Raw genomic sequence first — 21,214 nt, 5'->3', positions numbered from 1 at the left:
TATATATTTTAATAAAATTCCAGAATATACTTCAAGTATCAGATTAGTTTAGTTTAAAATATGTGCAATTGTTAATACAGTCACATATACACAAAACGAAAAATCAAGATTTAAAAAATTTATCTTGATATGAGCAAATTTAGTTTCCTTAAAAATAATTATTTTCCAAAATTATACCAATTAAAAACAAAAATATGAATGTAGTAATTCAAATATTGTTATTAAGAAGCGACTCATTTTGTAGCTGTCTGTTTTGAGTATCTGGATTTCTGTTTCTACCCCTCTAAGCCTGAAAATGTGTAGGCCTATATACACACATAAACACACACACACACACACACACACATATATATATATATATATATATATATATATATATATATATATATATATATATATATATATATATATATATATATATATATATATATCAGCGTTTCTTCCAGGCACAATTTCGGATGGAAATGGAAATTTATATAGAAATTATATACTTTTATCTGTGTCCCCCCCCTCCCCGGAAAATTTGGTCCACCCCCACCCCCAAAAAAAATTATCAAGTGTCTCCCCCCCCCCCCCCCAAGTCTGGAAGATACATTGAACAAAAACGTAATACTGATTCAAACAAATATAGTAGTGTTTCATTTGCAGAATTAAATTTGCAGTAAAACTACTGTTGGATGTTCGTTTTTTCTCTCCTAAAAGTATTGATTTTATATTTGATGTAATACAAATTATTTTACGCTGTTCTGCAGCGCTATTTTCTTTCTCGTATATACGAAGTATAGAGAAAGTATTGTAATCGTGCAAAAAAAATCGAGATTTTTACAAATCTCGACGTTTTACACCTCACTGATACGAAAAAACATAATTTTGCAATCTTGTCTGTATGTCTGTGTGTCTGTGTGTGTGTCTGTGTGTAAACACGATTACTTGAGTACCGTTACAGCTAAGTTGATGAAATTTCATATATAAGTATGTTATCAAAATCGTAGATCCGTATCAACTTTTGAGCGATTTCCGATAACCGAAAGTGGTACTTTTTCTACTTTGAATTTTTCAAAAGCCTATAACTTGAGTAATATTTAAGATAGATAAACGAAATTTCACATGTAAGTAAAAGATCTAATTATCTACCTTCTGTCAAATTTTGAGTAATTTCCGTTGACCGGAAGTACTAATTTACGCTATTTCCGATTTCTCAAAAAACGCACGTAAATTTATAAAGTACTAATAATATCGCGCACTATTATGCACATTTTATTAGGCGTTCACTTAGTGTGCAATTCTTTTTTTTTTACGAGATTCCATTCTATTATAAAAAGTGTTAGTAATTAAAAATTGATTACAAATATTGTCCATGTCCTGAGTTGCCATCCCTCGTTGTTTTATATTAGAATATCCGAGAAAGTTTAGGGGAGATCACTCCCGGTTTATTACACAATTGGTTCATGACAATATGTATACATAATACTGCTAACAATTACAATAATTAGAATACGTAGAACAAGGACCCGAAGATCTAATCCAACATTGACAGCAGTCGTCTCACTAGTTTCGAGTTCATTTGTAGCTGATCCTAACTCTTGAAAAAAACGGTGTTAAATGTTTAATGAAATTTAGTTAATGCAAGTTATAATCAAATATAGTGAAAAAGAAGTTGTGCAAAATATAGGCTTTTTTTCATTAAAATGTATTAACAGATCAATATTTATTGTCAAAGGAAAAATAGAAAATGGCTAATATAAAATGTATTCTTAAAATGAGTAGACACATCTGGTTTTAAACATTCAAAAAATCAAAGTTTAATGCTTTTATTTCTTCTAAAAGCACAGTGCTATATATATATAGAGTTCATCAAGCAGATATATCAAGTAGAAATTAAAAAAGGAAAAAAGATAAATATCAAATTAATAATACGCATTCAAATTAAAAATATGTCATCTATTATAGATCTCGATCTATTAGATTAAAGAATACATCGTTTAGACGAGTAGTTTAATTGTAGAATTTCCAACATCAGAAAAGATAATATTTTTTCAATGTTCTAGTTCCTTTAGAAAGTCTATAAATTTCGATCGCATAAAAGCAAAACTTCTATCTCAAATTAAAAAATAAAGTGGCATTGATTTTCCCTAAACTTTCTTGAATATTCTTATGTAATACTACGGGGTGGCAACTCGAGATATAGACATGATTTTTTAAATTTTTAATTACTTAAACATTTTTTACATAGAAAAGAAACTCGTAGAAAACAGCATTGCTTACCATTGCGTGTCGTGCATATTTTAATATTAAATAAAAAAACTGGTGAGATAGGGACGATATGCTTTTGAAAACTTCTTATTGTAAGCTTTTTCTTGAAAAATGTAGTATACATTCTCAAATGCCTTTTCAAAAAAAAAAAAAAAAAATTATATCTTTTGTCCTTAAAAAATGCATATTGTTCTTTTTTTCATCGTCAATGCTTAACCACCTCATATTGGCCCAGAGTATTGAAGCCTTAGAACAATATTTTTTTTCTTTAAAGATTAAAAGCCAACCTTGTTGTATATTGTATACTGACTTAAAACCAGATGTGTCCATAACTATTGTAAGTGTTAACTAACGAATGAATGCATACGACAAATACAAGGCGTTTAAAGGTTTCAATGACAAATCAACAAGACTTCAAAACCAAGATAACTGCTCTAAGTCAGTCTTCCCTCTGTAGTCGTCATGAATTCCACTTTTTTTTATAAAAACACATATGTGTCTAACCAAATTTAACTTTCCTCTTTTAAAAAATTGTTTTAAAAATGTATGCTTTACCGGAACGGAACTACCATGCGGCAGACCCCTCAATACGGGGAAGGGGTGGGGGGGGGGGGGAGAAAAGCAGGACGTTTAGGGGCTCAGCTCCGACCAAAATAAATCGTGAGTGATCTCCCCTAAACTTTCTCGAATATTCTTAGATAGCAACTCAGGATATAGACATGATTTTTAATTACTTAAATTTTTTAAAATAGAATGAAATTTCGCAGAAAAAATAATTGCGCACCAAGAAAGCTATTATTAACTTCTCTACGATGCAGTTTTCTTATGTATGATGTTTAAGATTGTATCACGGAAACATTGTGTTTTCTAAATATGGCGAAAACGGTTGCAAGCCTATTAGTTACATTATTGGGTAAGGTTTTATAAATTAAAACTAATCAAAGCATTTGTTTTTATATTGTAAGTTATTACAATTTTGTTTCAAATAAAATAACAGTAGAATGTTAGAAAATTAACTAGCTTACTTGTTGCTTGTTGCTACGATAGGACAAAAAAGATAACTCATAAATGATTTAAAGGTAGGATAATCTATCGTTTTAGGTACGTAAAATCACCCGCGACTGGTAATGTGAAAAACCGGTGACTCCTTAAATTTTAATAATTATTTCACATTTTGAGGAGGATTAAAGTTTTGAAAAATACAAAAACGTTTCCTTGTTTCATTTATGAATCTATTTTTAAACAACTGAATAAAAACTTTTCAGTAATAAATGAAGACTAGCGATGTTTTCATCAGATGCAACCAAGCTCATTTACTATAGCAGCCATCTTGTTGAAGTTTTATTTTGTTAAAGTTATAGCGGAAGGTTCAGGCGAAACCACTCTATTTTACAAATGGCTGATGTTTATATAGCAAATCTAGCTCGCAAACACTGCTGTTGAAAGTTAATTTCCTGCCTATATTGATATATTTAGCCATTGATTTTGGTTTATTATTCAGTTATCTATAATATTTGACACAAATATGTCACACTATACTTCTATTAAAGCCTTGACAATGAGGTAACGTTTTCGTACATTACTAGCCGCGGGCGATTTTACGTACATAAAACGATAGATTACCTTCGCGTCACACCGTAAGTATGAGCCAGTGCCTGTTCAAAGAATCTGATTGCGCTTTTGGCTATTCATAGATACTAAATTTAGAATTTTTGGTTGATTAGAACTCGATTAAATGTAAACAATGTCGGTACTAAATTATTTTCTTGGATCTTAGATATTGGCAGCTGGTGAATCCAACCAAACACGCTGTAAGGGCCATACTCACCAATATTTTTTTATTTTAATGTGCCAGAAACATTTGCGTAAATTTGCTGAATTTTAATTGCGATTGAATAAATTGTGTATATGGTAAACAGACACATAGACATTCATTTTTGTCTATAAAAATAGGGTCCGGCGTGGTCGAGTCGGTAAAGCTCATGGTTGCTAAACCGAAAAGTCTCGAGTTCGAACCTTCGGGCAGATGAGGCTCGTTAGCTGGGGACAGCCACTCATCTAGGAGAGACAACTCCAAAATTAAATAACTGCTGCCTTGTAGTTTGTTCTTGGTTGGACAAAGGCTATGGAAGCAAATCCAAAAAGAAAAGCAGGCTGAAATCGGAGTCAATGGCCTCAATGGCGCATAACCAGTTGACACGTACCGCTTAATTGTGTTGGAGGCGTGGTCGAGTCGGCAAAAAGCTCATGGTTGATAAATTCGAACAAAGTCTCGAGTTCAAACCCACTGGCAGATAAATCTCGATCCCCTTCAAGACTAATAATTAAGAACGAAGAAGAAGAAGAAGAAGTCTATAAAAATAAGTAAGCATTCACTCCCTTGTTGTAAAATTTAAAATTAGTGTGTAGATAGATACGTATTGTTGTTTAAGGATAGGCACCACGGATAAAAAAAAATTTATTTAACACATTTCTGGTTGTTTAATAAGTTCATATAATTATAGTTGTTAATCTATAGACAAAAATAATATATAGCCGTCAATAGCAGTACTTGTTGCCATGGAAAACGCGAAAAGGTGTGAAAACTAACACCTTTTCAAATCGCTAAGGCTTTGTTCCCATAAGAGATTTTAAAAAGCGGATGAAAGATTTAGATTTCTCAAACCAAACTATACATTTCTCCGTTTACTCATTGCGATAGCTTGTACTCAATTTTTAATACAAATTTTTACGTAAATTTATGTGCAAAAATTAGGGGGTGGTGTTACATAAATATCAATATTTCCTAAAGTATTGTAGTAAACTTAATGTACAAACGTAGTTTTGTAGTTGGTATAATGCTGAATGCACGTGGAATGTTTTATTCTTGTATGACAAAGGGTTCCAAAGCCTTAGCGATTTCAATGTTGAATTTTGAGTAAAAATGCAAAGTTGAGAAAACGTGAAAAGAAGAGCGGGAAATGGCACGGTACGTTTTCTCTTATAGAAAACAGAAAAAAACGTCTTGTTATATGTGGGAGAACCATTTGTCTAATAAAATACGCTTTGATTTATGTTGTAAGTTTTAGACACATTTTTTTCTATGTAAGCAGAAAATATGTATACAACAGGTAATGAATTTATGACTATAAAGTATTACACATCCTATCAATCGAGCGGTATTCTCAGAACAGCTATCATCAAACCAGATCAAGTTTTGATTGTTAGCCGGTCTTCTCACTTCAAAACAATGTCTTTCTCTACTCAAATTGTAGCTTACACAAGTTTATTGCCTTATGATAATAGCCTACAACACAACACTGGGTACAACGCTTGAGGCTAGACACGCCCCTCCACCCCACCCCACCGCTGGATAGTGCGTGAGGAACCGATGAGCCATAGATTACCAATGTTCATTCAACCGCGAATCTGTGTAGATTGGGTCAAGTACAGGCCCTAAGTGAAAGCTTCTCAGCTATCATATCTAGTATTTACATTCGTTGCTAGCAAACCCTATACGGAGAGATAGGCATACACATTAACACACGTGTCGTATACAGTCCGGTGTAAAACCTGATGAACGCGTTCAAGCATATCACAGCATGCTGTAACAAGATTATAAACCGGCCGTTGGTTGAATGGCGAGAAGGGAATGAGGGGGATAAGGGGGATGGACAGCACATTCTTCATCAAACTAATAGTCATGTCCATGACGCATTGTTTCAACTTAGTATAAAACGTACGAAAGAGTGTTTGATATTGTTCCAGTGATAATCAACAGCACATTTCTAGGCAAAGTTTCACTTATTAAACTTAATGTTGTTGTATAACTTTAAAACAACAAATAGAAGAGTATATGCAAATAAAGTAAACAAACTAAGACAGGCGATTGTTTTGTTTATATAGAAACAAGATGGCTGCCTAGCACACGTGGTTAGTTGCAGCCTATCGTGAATTATTTTTATTTTAAGTACTATAATATGATTGGTCAAGCGTATCAATGAATCTCTTCCCATTCATAATTTTTACGCGCATGCCCTTATATGGAGTTTGATATAAAATTTTACTTTGTAGAAAACAACTTCTATCCCACTTATTTTTAGAACAAAAGAAAAGGTCACTACACCAGCGGGTACACGAGTGCTTGGCCCTTAGATTGCTGTAAAGTTTATGGTGCCTCGCGGGCAATAAATGATGTAATACCCGCTCGAAGATAGCCGCTGTCCGCGTAGTAGTGTGAAAACTTGCCGGGGGGTACCGTGTTTCACATCGCAATAAACGGATAACCGTAAGCTGTAGAAGTCCGAAATGTTCGGGTTAGATAGATAAAAGGTATTAGTACCGAATTAAGAAATAAAAATTTTGGGGAGCAAAATTAAACTTTTATCGAAAACATGGGTATCTCCACCATATACTTAATTAAGAACAAAGAAGAAGAAAGAAGATACGTATTGAGCCCTTTCATGGGTAAAACTAGGTAATCTCTGTGAACTGCTGATTACTTCCCAATTGATTTTTGTTTCACTATGACAACATTTATTTGGGATAATTTTTATCTCATTGAACAAATTATGTGCATGCTTACCTAAGTTAATAAAGCTAGAAATGTTGCTTCTAGGTGCTTTGGGGAATATTTCGACAGACACCGTTCTTTTACTTTAACAATCACTATCATTTTGTAGCCTTGTATGTAAGCTTTGTACACGTATATACTAAAGTAAAGCTGATATAATGTGTACATTCACCACACCTATTTTCTCTATCTGGTCAATATATTCACTATTTTAGTATAAGAATTTATTACACTAGCACTCCTCACAAACACTAAAAGCGACAGAAATTTATTTTATATAATGTAAGATCGCTTCATTTACATTTTGATTATTGTTGCATCTTAATGTCTTCTCTTTCTTTCTGATTTACGTTTAAATATGTTGCAGCTGTTTCGCGTGTAATTGCTTTGGATGTGTTTGCAACATTCTCTCCATCTGCCAGTGTGGTTAAAGACAGTAATGTCAGCTTACAGTGTAGTTGTAGGGCTGGTGCCATGGAAATAGCTTCAACGCTAGTAATTGATTTTAATTCTGGATTGGGTTATAAGTCTTTGTACTCCTACTCCTTAATAAACGGCGATATGTATTTACTTCCTGGTCTACACAGCCGTATATCAGAAGACACATCTGCACGTAATTTAACTAGTATGACGATGATTATTCACAATACACAGTGTATGGATGAGGGAAACTATGGCTGCAAAATTGTTTACCTCAATACTGACACAAGCATGAGGAGTGCTAAAGATAATGCTCAAGTTCTCTACATTAAAGGTAACTTCTATTGATTTTATTTAGCTCTTGTTCAATGTAGGTGGATCATATATGTAACAATTTATTTTCCTTAAAAAAGGTCATGAACAAGAAATGGATCGAAAGAGCTGACCTTATGTTTGCATCAATCAGCTTACGTGTTTAATGTTAATTTTACAAATGTTAAAAAAACAAAAATTTGTTTTAAATACATTTTCACTTTTAAATAATATTATCTTTATTTCACTGTTTCTAAATAAAATATATGGGTTATGAAAAATAATTTAAACAGTGTAATACCGAAATCCAGCCTGGCATAAAAAAAAATCCACTTTCGCACTAATATTCTTCTCCCAAACGTATGCTTTGATTTTTTCCAACACCTTGGAATTTTTTCCTATAGGATCCCTGCCGTAAATTTTATTAAATATAATTTGGGTAGCACTTGTAAAGAAATGCAAGGCATATCAATAACTAAGGTATCACACGTAAGAGTCATTTTTGAGACTAAAAAATATATAATTTAAATGATAAAAATAAATAATTAAATGGTCGGTTTTTTAAAAAGTTATTCGAGTTCGCATCCGAGTCGAAGGCTAGGTCTATAATATATACACACACACACATACACACACACACACACATATATATATATATATATATATATATATATTTATATATATATATATATATATATATATATATATATATATATATATATATATGTATGTATAATTGTATATATATATATATATATATATATATATATATATATATATATATATATATATATATGCATTTTAGTGTTTAAAAAATTTAAATTATAATTTGTTTTAAAACTATTAGTACAATGTTTTAAAAATATTTCTTTATTCTTATTAACACAACACCATGTTCTTCTAAAATATTTGTTTAAAACACTGGTCTATACTGTACGACCTGTCCCATCTTGCAGTTCTTCGTCGGCTTTCAGGCTCGCAAATAATTTCTCAACAGTTCAGATGGCTTCACCTGTTTATTCCCAAACATCTTCTCGTACAAGCCTCGATATTTCACCAACGAACGATGTTACAGAACAAAGCAAATGTCCTGACACATCAACATTCAATACAGAACACATTATAATCAGGACACATTATTATATTTTCTTTATAGTTCCACCAAGGTCTCCAGCCTTTACTACAGTACCACAGAATGAATTCCCTGAAGGATCTTTTATAAATGTCAAGTGCAATGCTAATGTTGGTCGGCCAGGCAAGGGTTCGATACAGTGGAGGTATTACAGTAATGGAGCTGAGACTACCACAATCGTAAATGCACAAGTTACAGATACTCAGTGTATGTTATACTTGAATACTAATTGTTGCTTAACATTTAGTGTATGGTTTTATTTTGGTTTTGATGAAAGCTTTCAGAAGTAGAAAACTCGTTAAATGTATTTTTTTCGTTAACTTTAGTAACATTGCAAACACTGATGCGTGTTTAAAGAGATAATTTATATCTTCTGAATATATTTGCTTCGTTGTATACAATCTCTAATAGATAAGTACTTGGTTAAAGATCGATTGCATCCATATTTACTTGTTTAATTGCTTATTTTGATTCAGCCATATTTTTTAGCGCAATTTCCATTCTGGAGAATTGCGTTTATTAACTCGTCATTTCTGGGAATGGATGGATGAATGAATGTATGGATGAATGTGTGTCCGGGCTTTAAGTCGTATCTCCTCCTCAACGAAGCAATATCGATGACTAGTTCCAAAAGCAATTATGTTAAACAAGGTACGAGAATGAGCATAGGCCAAAAAAAATCCGGGTTTCTTTCACGGATTTCCCGGAAAAGCCAAAAAAAACTAGAAAAAAATCAGTTTTTGGCCCATATCTCGGCAACCAGACTACTTAGCGACTTGAAACATGTACGAATCGATTCCTGTCATAATTTAGAACAATATTGCCGAAGAAAGTTTTCAAAAATATCCTCTCGTTCGGTCACAAATTTTAAAATTACATAAACACCTACAAACCGATCGTTCTTCTAGCTTGAATGCACCCCAACATTATACGTCAGAGCTATTTTTAGATAACATAAGGAAATTGCGCACAAATGTCACTAGACTTTTTTAATTAACTTATTTGGTATAATTAACCATGTTGATGTGTTTGATTTGCCAAATCATCCCTTTTTTGTCTAGCGACCCTGGTGTCAGGTGATGACCCCTGTACAGAACGCTGGGACAGTAGAATAAGTCTAGAGGCCGACAGAACCTTCCAGAACCTAAGCCTGGCCTGCTATGTAGTGAACACAGACTTCCCCGTGACACAACCTGGATGTAACAGTGATAACTTGTGTATTGAGACAGGTCCCATCTCCATATTGTGTAAGAATTTTTTTAACAAACAATTTCATCAATATAATATGTAAGACTTTGTGTAATCAGATACCATGCTAAAACTATTTGAGGAAATGTGTAACCAGACGAATAAATACAAACACAATACAATCATGTAACGGTATGGATTACAAGTAACTATTATAGGTAAAAGGGCGTGGCTTATGTTCTAACAGGCTGAGTTTAAACTGAGAAACGATGTAATGGCGATTACTAGTTGATGCCACGTGCGCCGATGCGCTGGGTGATGTGATGAGCACATATTAAATGCATTCAAGCAGAGTTTCTTCCAGGCATCTCTTCGGGGGGACGAAGCCCCCCCCCCCCCGAAAAATTTTTACCGCCCCCCCCCCCCCCGAGCAAAATGAAATTTATATAATTTATATAGAAAATATATACTTCAAACAGTGTCCGACCCCCCCCGAAGAAAGTTTACCGCCCCCCCCCCCCGAAGATTTCAAGTGCCCCCCCCCCCCCCCCGGAGAAAAAAGTCTGGAAGAAACACTGCATTCAAGTTATGACCCTTATAACAACTCGTTCTGACTTAATAAGTTTTAAGTGAATCCACCTATAATTGCTCGATTACTGTGAGTTTGTATTCACACAATTTAATATATATATATATATATATATATATATATATATATATATATATATATATATATATATATATATATATAATTGCTAACGTAAGACGATCTTGTGCTGCCAGTTTACACAACTTGGTGAGAAAATATACTACAAAACATTTTCCGACTGGGATGAGGTCATTTGCTAAGTACCTTAAGTAAAACAAACCTCTTACTACAACAATACCTCCCTTTATCTTGAAACTGCCATGATTGTATAAAGTCGTTTGTTCACAAAGTTGATTAAACGTGTACTTTTTTCTAAGTCAGCCGCTGGCATGTCGATGTTTCCGCAATGCCTAACACGACTACTCGAAGTCTGATGGGAGTTTCTTGAAGAATTTGTATTTGTATAAATTATAAATCTGTTGCCACTGTTGTGTTCGTTAAAAATAAGTCAGTAAACGGCAGTTTATTGCTGTTTATTGTTGTCAATATCACATCTTTTATTTTAGCGAATAAAACTGATTTTTTTTTTCAAGTTGAAGTAGCAGGCATTTCTATTTAGTTCAAAATCGATTTTGAAATAAAAAGAATTTTTCTAAAAAAAGAATTGATTACATCCTTTTGTTAATTTAAACTTTAAACTACAAATATCACTATTTGGCTCAAACATTAAAATGGCTATCTTCTCTCCTGTAATTTATTTTAATTGTACAGACGGTGTGTCTGGCATTACAGTCAACAGTGCTCCCCAGTCTATGAACTCTGAAGGTGGTACAACAACACTCACCTGTTATGCTGATGGTAATCCTAAACCCAGCTACACCTGGACTAAAGAGGATGACGTCAACAGGACATTAACTGGCATACAGGATGGAGATGTCTCTAAAATTGTTCTGGCTAATTTTAGAAGTGACCTGGATGATGGCACATACAAGTAAGTTAAGTAAATTTTCTTCCATATGGTAAGTCCAAAAAGAAAATAGTAATTATTTTATTGTATGGTGCAGCATGACCTTGTATTAAGGCAAGATCAACAGTTATATTTTTTATTGTCAAGTTGAATTATTTAGTTTAATCTAACTCCCTCCCTCAACCTAATATCTACATATTCTATTCATTAGCTGCACAGCTTCGAATGTTGTAGTGGGTACACTATACACAATAAGCCGGGAGGTTAATGTGAATGTTGGTAAGCATGAATATATTTACATTGATTGCTTTAAAAATTAGCAAAACGCAATGAATTTTCAATGTGATTGTTGTTTTCGTTCCACCATTTCTATTCTGCCGCAAGTCGTGTTTGTACATGCATTAGTAAATACTTACATAATAATATAATTAAAATCATAGTCACACTTGGTTTTTTTTTAATTTGTCTAGTGGCTACGACTACAACTTATCGTACAACAAAAACATCAACAACCTCAGGTTTTTCCACCAATGTGACCAAAGCTGTGATAGCTGATACCAGTCAAACAAGCGAGTACATTTCTGTATTGTTAGAAGTACTAAAAGTTTTTTGAGTCATGTTGGTAGGCCTACATGTTATAGTAAACACTTACATAATATTAAACGTTAAATTTCTAGTAATACGTGGTTGTGTTTTTATAACTTTTCTAGTGGCTACGACTACAGCCTCAGGGAACTCAACTAATGTCACCTCATATGTGATAGCTGATACTGATATCAGTCAAATCAGTGAGTACTTTTCTGTATTGTTAGTGTTACTAAATGTTTTGGTAGTTTAGGAAACATTGACTGCAATATGAAAATAACACTATTAGATTGTTTAGCTTTGTTAAGAGTAAAACATAGAAAAATGTTTTATCATAAAAATATCGATTTTAATTAATGTATAATGTCTTGTAAATTTTAAAGTTATTCTATGGTGTTTGTGGTTTGATAAATACGCATATCTTAAAAATAAACTAACGACCGCTCTAAAAAGGAATGGAGATTAGTTAGTGTATTTTGGTTTAAAAGTGTTGATAAAAAATTGTTAAATGTGAATCTTTTATTAAACTTTTTGAACATTATATTTGTCTCAGGTGATGAAGAAATCGGCATAATAATAGGCACTATAGCGGCACTTTTTGTGATTGTTTTAGTCTTATTTACTGTGTGGTATTGCATTAAAAAAGAAAGGTAGGTAGCTGGCTAAAAGATATTTCAATTGCTTTTACACATATACGCCACTAATAATTTTTTTTCAAAGACTCTATTTCCGATAACTTTTGCATCATTTCATTTCGGTGGACGTAAAGTTCTTAAATAACTTTGACTTCGATTTATGCCAACTTTTGATTTAGAGAAACACACTTCCATTTTTAATTTACTTATTTTCTTACCTTTGTTTTATATTTTAGGTAATAGAATAAAAGAATAATTTCCAACCAAGAACACACAAAAACCGTTAACGATTAAGGATTATTACTATTATCCTTTAAAGAACAAAACGTGACAAGATAGAAAGTCAAACAAGACATCTGTTTATAGGGGAACGTTTCTGAATCGGATTTGAATACATAGCCTCCAAAAAACATGTTCATAATGACAACTTAAGATAGCAGCAAGCCTAGACTATTAATGTTTAACGTTTTTTTTTTTTTTGCCTTAGAATGAATGACTTTTACATGTAGATCGTAAAGAAAAATGTATACATTAAAATATTGCTTTTAAAGATATGTATCTATAAATTTACAAAACTGATTTCTTGTGTAATATGCTCTTTTTAATCGCTGGCTCAATTACCTTATGTACATCTAGTTGATCATATGGTTATATTGTTAACATGTATAGAAATGAATTAATTTAGGGCACATATGTGTCATTGGAATTGCAGGAAAGGTGTATTATTTTTTTTTATAAATTCGGATGATCTCTAAAATGTTTAATTTTAAAACCACATAATATCTGAGTGAATATTATAAAAACTTGTGAAACTTTAATGTAGGTGGTGTAAAATGTGCCAGAATATTGCTCAAAGTCGCTGCAATTTGGACAAAAAATAAATAGTCTAAAGTTACCTACCCAACTTGTGCAACGTTTAGTGGGGTCACAATGTCTAACGAAGAATTTTTTTTTTTATTATCATTTACTGAAGTAAGAGCCGGATTAAACAATATATTATTCTTGTTGTAATTAAAAAGAAAAATAAGTTTACCAATACCTTCATTACATTCCTTACGTTATTTTATTGATTGTCTTATTTAATGCACTTATAGTGCAGCGACACCTATGTTTGACAGAGCTGCCTAGTTTTTATTCTATATCCTCGTTAATAAACTTCATTAACGTTCGAAAACAAATAAAAATAAACAGCTCGTTATTAATGAAATTGTATTTTTTTTTCAAATTTTCACAAACGATGAATTTATCCGATTTGTTAAAGCAATAATTGAGATTTGAATTTTTTTTTTTTTAATATTTTTTAAGTGTTTCAGCGGATCAGCATGAGAACAAAATATACGATAAATAATTATAAAATACTATTTTTAAAAGTAAACACTCTATCTATATATATATTTCTCTTCATGGAGACCGTAATAAACACCAAGCTGTAAGCGCTCCTAGCAGCCCTCTCTCTCTTCCTCTCTAGGCATATCCCTACCACCCCCACTCCCAAATGGTCTGGTGAGCTGTGGTTCACGCTAAATGTTTACAGTCGTAGAGCCGGGTTTATTGACGGCTACTAGGGGCAGATAATTTAGTTTGAAACTATTTTAAACTTAGAGGAGGTAACTAAGAGGAGGCTGCTTTCACGGGGGGGGGGGGGATGTAGGGTAGGGGGTTGCGGGAAAAGAGGGGGGGGGGGTTATCGTCCTTAACGAGCTACTGATCGTGTTTTAAGGCAAATATTTTCAGATGCAGCCTTGTTACTGTCGAATTCACAAATTATGAATTACTGAAAAGTGGAAAATAAAACAAATAAATAATGTAATGGATGAAGTTTACCATACAAAACGTAGATCTATTATTTAAAGAGAGTGATTTCTTCAGCACCTTAAGGTATTTAAAACAAAATGCTCGGATCTTCCACAGCATAGCACAGTTAGAAGGTATTATAACCTTACATCGAACAGTGACAAAACACTACAATTGACTCTTTTATGATTAATTCCACAATATTTTTATTGTTTTTGTTAGCGCATGCAATTCATCATCAAAAATAAAATTAACGTGTTTCCGCGATTTTTTATTGGTCTAGTTTAGCGAAATGAGGATGGCACGAATTTCAAACCAGTACGGATTTCCCACCTCTACCTTACACGGTAATGCAAGCTGAGTACTTTACATTAAAAGGTTTGAGTATTGTATTTTATTTGAACATTTTTTATATAAAGAAATACAAATGAAATAGTTAAATGGCTATTACATAAACGAATCAGAACAAACGCTTATTGTGGCCATTAATATCAGGTTAGAATTTTTAAAAAAAAATGGAAAATTGTATTACAGAAACATCCTAATATATAAATCCCCACGTTCGCACATCTCTATCTCTCTCTCTTTCTCTGTCCGCAAAAAATTTTCGCCGGACATCACGTCAGAATCGGCAGCGATATATGGAGAACTTTTTACGGACTTTTGTTGAAAATAATATGTTAGATGTTTTAAATGTATAACCACAATTTTAGTTAAAGAAGAAAAATAAAAATTAAAGGCGTATTCGAATGTAGAGAAACAGTATTATTTATGCAACCGGAAAAGCATTAATAAATGTGAAAAAGAACGCATAAAACTGTGACGTCACTATTGCTTATACATTAACTAATGACGTCATCTGCCGTGTTTTGAATAAAAAGAAATGAACTATTTCATTCAAATTTGATTTAGATCTACGTACACTATGAAATGTATACAATACAATTTTTCCGGCCTAAACTCATAAAATTTATTTTACGTATTTGGATTCTAGATCTAGAGATTCTAGATCTAGACTAAATCTAAATCTAAATCTACGCAATAACTAGATCTAGACGTAGACGCTAAGATCTAGATTTAGACTCTAACTTCTCTAAAATCAATTCCAAAAATAAATTTCTATATTAGGACTAAACTATTTCAAGACTTATTTATTTTATACAAAATCTTTGTTTGGAACTGGCTAATTTGGGATAAAAAATTTAATTTGAAAGAATAGGCACATTCGCGTAAGTTAAGATTTTAAAATACGTGTTTCATTCTCCGTAATTTATAAGGTGCCTAAATAGCGGAGATGTTAGTGTACTATAAACCACGCAGGTTGTGCGGGTTCGAGACACACCAAGTCAACTTGGTTCATATATTTTTTTTTATTATGCTCGGGCTAAACTTAAAAAAAAAAATTCTTTTAGGAATCTAGATCTAGATTGTCGGGTGTCCGATAGGGCACTTCCCGGCGCCGCAGGCGCTTCAAATTTGGCAGGATCTTGCCTTGGGGCGACAGAACACGGGGGCCGGTTGGCCGAAAAGTCTACGATGAGGGGGTCAAAACTGACCTCGACTGACCGGTACCTTATATGAGCTATAAATCGAAAAAAAATGTCCACGGAGGAACCTCTTCATAACTCTTGAGGTCGTAGACCGACCCTCGGGCGAATTAATTAAGCATGCAAATTCTCAATGTTTTCGAAAGCCTAAGCGAAGCTGGGCAGCATGCCTAGTGTTCATATAATCCACGATGTTGGTTTGATAAACTATATTTTAATATTCAATTTAAGTTGAAAATATTTCAATTTTTGTAAGTTGAAGAAGTTGTACGTTCAGTTTCTCTTAGGTTAAACAATGTACTGTATATCTATGTGTTTTTCTACCAAACACCCTATTAAATTTAGACATATCTCTCGTACGCTGGGAACTAAGGCTCCAGTTTTGAATATTTAGATATATATGGGTATTTTGGGAATGTTTATAAATACAGTCAAACAATTTAAGCAGGCTTATCCCTTAGCCCACGTTCACTAGTTTTATTAAAAAGAGTTAATCGCTACAGAAAATGGATTTATTTTTGTTCGAATAAATACACATATATATGCTTGATGATGTTTTCTTAAACTATCCCCGACTTTCCACTCTATTTGCTGTAAATACTCAGTAAGATCTCACTTTACCTAAGTATAACCGAGTAGGAAGTGACGGGCAAGTGTCCATTTGGGAAAACAACCTTCGGGCAAACGGCATTGGCAAGTGTCTTCAGGGGAAAAACCGGTCTCCCAACCAACATAATACCATTACAATGTCTAAAATATACATTTATTAACTGATTTGACTCACTCGTGTTCTTTGTAAACAGTGTTTCTTTCAGACTTTTTTCTCCGGGGGGGCACTTAATATTTTCGGGGGGGGGGGGGGGCGGTCAACATTTTCCGGTGGGGCGGACACTAGTAAAAGTATATGTTTACTATATAAATTCCATCTTGTTCGGGAGGGGGGGGGATGGGGGAGGGCGGTAGGCTCTGCCCCCCCCCCCCCCCGAAGAGATGCCTGAAAGAAAGTATATTTTTATGCACCTAATCTACCTCTGCTTACTTTTTCTTGAAACCTATTATCCTCTTTTGAGTATAAGAGCAATTATGGCAAGTACTAGACTAACTATCAAGATTTTTATATTTATAATCCAACAGCAATATCACACATCGTTATACAGAGTAGCAGAGTTTACAGGGACTAAATATAGAGACACCAATACTAACTTAATTTAACATTAGTGATTCTGTCTTACAAGAAAAGTTCGAGGTCGTTCATACATTAAATTATGCGTGTATTAGATTTTCCATTCAAAACTGCGTCTAATTTTAACATATCAGTTTCTGCTGGTATGTGTTTTATCGTTAAATAATGTAAAGAGAAACAAAACAACGTTTTTGTGCTGTACAAGGTTGTATTCTCTCTCGGCTTCTCAGTTTGTGATGAAAGAAGTTTTTCTTTTTATCGGGGTGGGCGTACATATATTTCGAGTGTGTGTGGGGGGGCGGGGCTGTTTTATGTATAAAATGTCTAAATCAATTGTTTTTGTTTGGGGAGGGGGTGGAGCTATGCCATTCTCCCCATCCACCGTCACCCCGGACAAAGGTATGCCTAAAAGAAAATTTGAATAAAGGAAGTGAAACAGTAGGTGTTCAAATTATTTATTTACAACGTAATAGTTACTACAATTAAATAATACAAAACGGTAAATGACATTAGAATGAAGTTTAGTCATGTCATTCGATATAAAATGTTCCGTTGTACGTGGATGTCTCATTTGTTGGGATCTCTATCTGATCGTAGGTTGAGTTTATTTCCGGATAGTCGTAATGGTCCTCGACCGCATAGTTCAAACCCACCTGGGAGTTTAAAACTGCGTTGTTGCTTTGTGGTGGTCTTGGGGTATTTAAAACTGCGTTGTCTCTTTTTGGTTGTCTTGGTATGAAATATATTCTGATAACGCATTTACCTGAAACACAAATAAAAAATACATAATACAATAATAAAATACACTGGAGCCACAACCCTCACCCCCACCCCACCACCCCCACCCGAAAAAAGGATTTAAAAAATCAAAAGTAAAAAAGTTAAAAATAAATCTAAATTTGGAGTTAATACATAATTAGGCCGCGGCTAACGCCATTTCGTCCAAGTAATTGAGCACTGCTCAAGTAATCAGCTTATGAGAAACCGGAAATAGAGTAAGTACCACAACCGATTACAGTAAATCGATAACTTGTTCTAAAAAACTAGAAATTGCAAATAATAAATAATTATGGAATTTCCTACATCTAACTGAAACAGTATTCACGTTTTCGTTTTTTTACAGACAGACACACACACACACGCACACAGATTTTTTATATTGACAAGATTGTTAAAATAATTGGATTTTTTCGACTCAGTATGGTGTTAAACGTACATATTTGTAAAAGAACTAGAACCCCCTGTCAGTGCTTGATTTACGTATAAGCTAAATAAACTATAGCGTTTCCTAATTTATTTTACTAATTAGCAATATATATGACATAGTTAAATATACTGCTTTGGTAACGTATATACTGTTTGGGCTCATAGTGAGGTCCCATATCTCAAATAGCTTACATCCTAAATATAGCCCTGCTACTAGCCTCTCACACTACATATAATAAACGCCGGCTAACAAGGACATAGGGAGCCAACCAGGTCCTTCTGAGCATGATTTATCAAATATATTTTTTTCTTTATTTGGTGGACGATTAGCCTACTGTTAAATTAATTGGAATAATGTACACCTTAATTAATCCTATATTTAGAAGTAGACAGACATTTGCACAACAAAAATGACATGGATACAGTTTTCGTTGGTGTATATTCAAGAGTGCTCATATTTGAAAAAAGACACATCTTGTAGCTAGTTACTAACCTTTCTTTTTAAAGCAGTACCAAGAAATAACTGAGACTAAAACAATCACTAATACAACAGCTATAGTGCCAGCAATGATGATGCCGATTTGTACATCACCTAAGTCAAAAAATAATATTCAAAACGTTTTTATTAAAGAATCACCTTGGACAGTTTTGATATCTGCACTTTAAAGCTAATGCTCCCTAATTCATCTTCTTTGCTTTTTACAAGTTTTATTCAACTCTCTTCCTCTATCTGTTGTGCTTAGAGCTTTGTTATCGATCGAAAGTGCTGAGCAAAATTTCAACCATTTCTATTTGACCTATTCGTTTCAAACGTGGCACGTGGATCAAGACCAGATGACAATGCAGTCTGAGTTCTTCTTCTTCGTTCATAGTGTTGGAAGTGATCCCCTCCAACACGTGCCAACTGTTTAAGCGCCACTGACTTCGATTTCAGCTCGCTTTTTTTTTTTGGATTTGTCCAACTAATAAAAACTTCAAGGCAGCAGTTGTTTGATTTTGGAGTTGTCTGTCCCCCACCTAACATTAAGTGGGCATTTGTTTTTTTAGTCCCATAATTATATTGTATTAACAATTTTGAAGTAGTTAAAAAATGCATAAAAAACGTTTTAATAACATGCCTTTATGTAATAATCCACTAAAAAGAAGAAAATAAATGATTTTTCCTTAAATATATAATAATGAACTACTTTTTAAATAACTTAAATTAAAAACATGCGCCGCTTCTTAAATTCGAGTAAATGTTCTCAATGCCCACGTTTAGTTTTAAATATTAAAAAAGTAGTACATATATATTAGTACATATACATTAGTACTCTATATATTTAAAGGAAAAAAATATCTTCTTGAAAATTTGTATGCATTTTTAGAACTCTGGAGAAATATAATTACCTTTAAAATTATGCTTAGCTATTACCAACAGCGAATAAAAAAAACTCAACATCCAATATTTTAATGATAGCAAATTTTAAAATACAAGCTTTCAATCTAGAAATGATTTAGTATAAATGGTTATATAAACCACATATATTTAAACTTGACGTATAGGTCTGTCTGAAATTCTTGTTCCGTTTGTAATATTCTACAAAACAAGCTTAAACTTTCCTTGGCATATTGCAATCACTGTTTCCTAAACTACAAAAACTTTTAGTGCTTCTAATAATACAGAAATGTACTCACTTGTTTGACTGGTATCAGCTATCACAGCTTTGGTCACATTGGTGGAAAAACATGAGGTTGTTGATGTTTTTGTTGTACGATAAGTTGTAGTCGTAGCCACTAGACAAATTAAAAAAAAAACAACCAAGTGTGACTATGATTTTAATTATATTATTATGTACGTATTTACTAATACATGTACCAACATGACTTGCGGAGGAATAGAAATTGCGGAACGAAAACAGCAATCAAATAGTAAATTTATTGCTTTTTGTTAATTTTTAAAGCAATCAATGTACATATATTCACACTTACCAACATTCACATTAACTTCTCTGCTTATTGTGTATAATACACCCAATACAACATTCGAAGCTGTGCAGCTAAGGAATAAAATAATTATGTAGGTAGTTGTTTGAGGGAGGGAGTTCGATTAAACTAAATAACTCAACACGACAGTAAAAAAAAATAAAACGTTTTTTAACGATGCCTTTATACGAAGTCATACTGTACGATAGAGAAAAAAATACTATTTTCTCTTTGGACTTATCATCTGGAAAGAAAATTTACTTAACTTACTTGTATGTGCCATCATCCAGGTCAAGTCTGAGATTAGCCAGAACAATTTTAGAGACATCTCCATCCTGTATGCCAGTTAATGTCCTGTTGACGTCATCCTCTTTAGTCCAGGTGTAGCTGGGTTTAGGATTACCATCAGCATAACAGGTGAGTGTTGTTGTACCACCTTCATAGTTCATAGACTGGGGTACACTGTTGACTGTAATACCAGACACACCGTCTGTAAAATTAAAATGAATTTGAAGAAACTTAATTGTCAGCACGCTTTTTAAAACAAGTTAATAAAAAGTTAAGTGACAATTTAAGCGCAATTTCCTTATGTTATCCATAACAATTTTAAATTTTTTGTGACCGAACGAAAGGATATTTTTTTGCGTTAAAAAAAAAGACAACTATATTAACCTATATCAACGGAAATAGTTTTATTTTAACGAGAAGGCCTACACGATGCTCAGTTAAAAAAAGTAGTAAATAGCATCCTAGGTCCTAGGACCTTTAACACAGGTGCTTTGACCATAGGAGCTTTGACCATAGGGAGTTTGACCACAGCGGAGCTTTGACCATAGGGGGTTTGACCATAGGGGGTTTGACCACAGCGGGCCTTTGACCATAGCGG

General features: G+C 33.3%; 1 protein-coding gene and 1 long non-coding RNA gene across 2 annotated transcripts; one reads left to right on the top strand and one right to left on the bottom strand.

The window, feature by feature from the left end:
- Positions 1 to 7,366: 7,366 nt before the first annotated feature.
- Positions 7,367 to 12,026, top strand: LOC131937861 (cell adhesion molecule 2-like). Its single transcript, XM_059295556.1, has 6 exons — positions 7,367 to 7,559; positions 8,694 to 8,876; positions 9,731 to 9,916; positions 11,218 to 11,437; positions 11,625 to 11,692; positions 11,884 to 12,026. Exons 1-6 carry the CDS (start codon positions 7,367 to 7,369, stop codon positions 12,024 to 12,026), a joined length of 993 nt encoding a protein of 330 aa, XP_059151539.1.
- A 5,581-nt stretch (positions 12,027 to 17,607) lies between these two features.
- On the bottom strand, positions 17,608 to 20,158 carry LOC131937887 (uncharacterized). The gene is made up of 3 exons (XR_009386260.1): positions 20,041 to 20,158; positions 18,857 to 18,955; positions 17,608 to 17,920 (listed from the first exon to the last, which is right to left on the bottom strand). It is a non-coding gene; the product is annotated as an uncharacterized LOC131937887 (long non-coding RNA).
- Between the last annotated feature and the right edge of the window lie 1,056 nt (positions 20,159 to 21,214).

This window comes from Physella acuta, unplaced genomic scaffold (assembly GCF_028476545.2).
Source record: "Physella acuta isolate Inbredline_101_S28 unplaced genomic scaffold, ASM2847654v3 ptg000224l, whole genome shotgun sequence".
NCBI classification, from domain to species: Eukaryota; Metazoa; Mollusca; class Gastropoda; family Physidae; genus Physella; species Physella acuta.
Note: the sequence above shows the minus strand (reverse complement) of the source record. Positions and strands in the feature narration are given on the sequence as shown.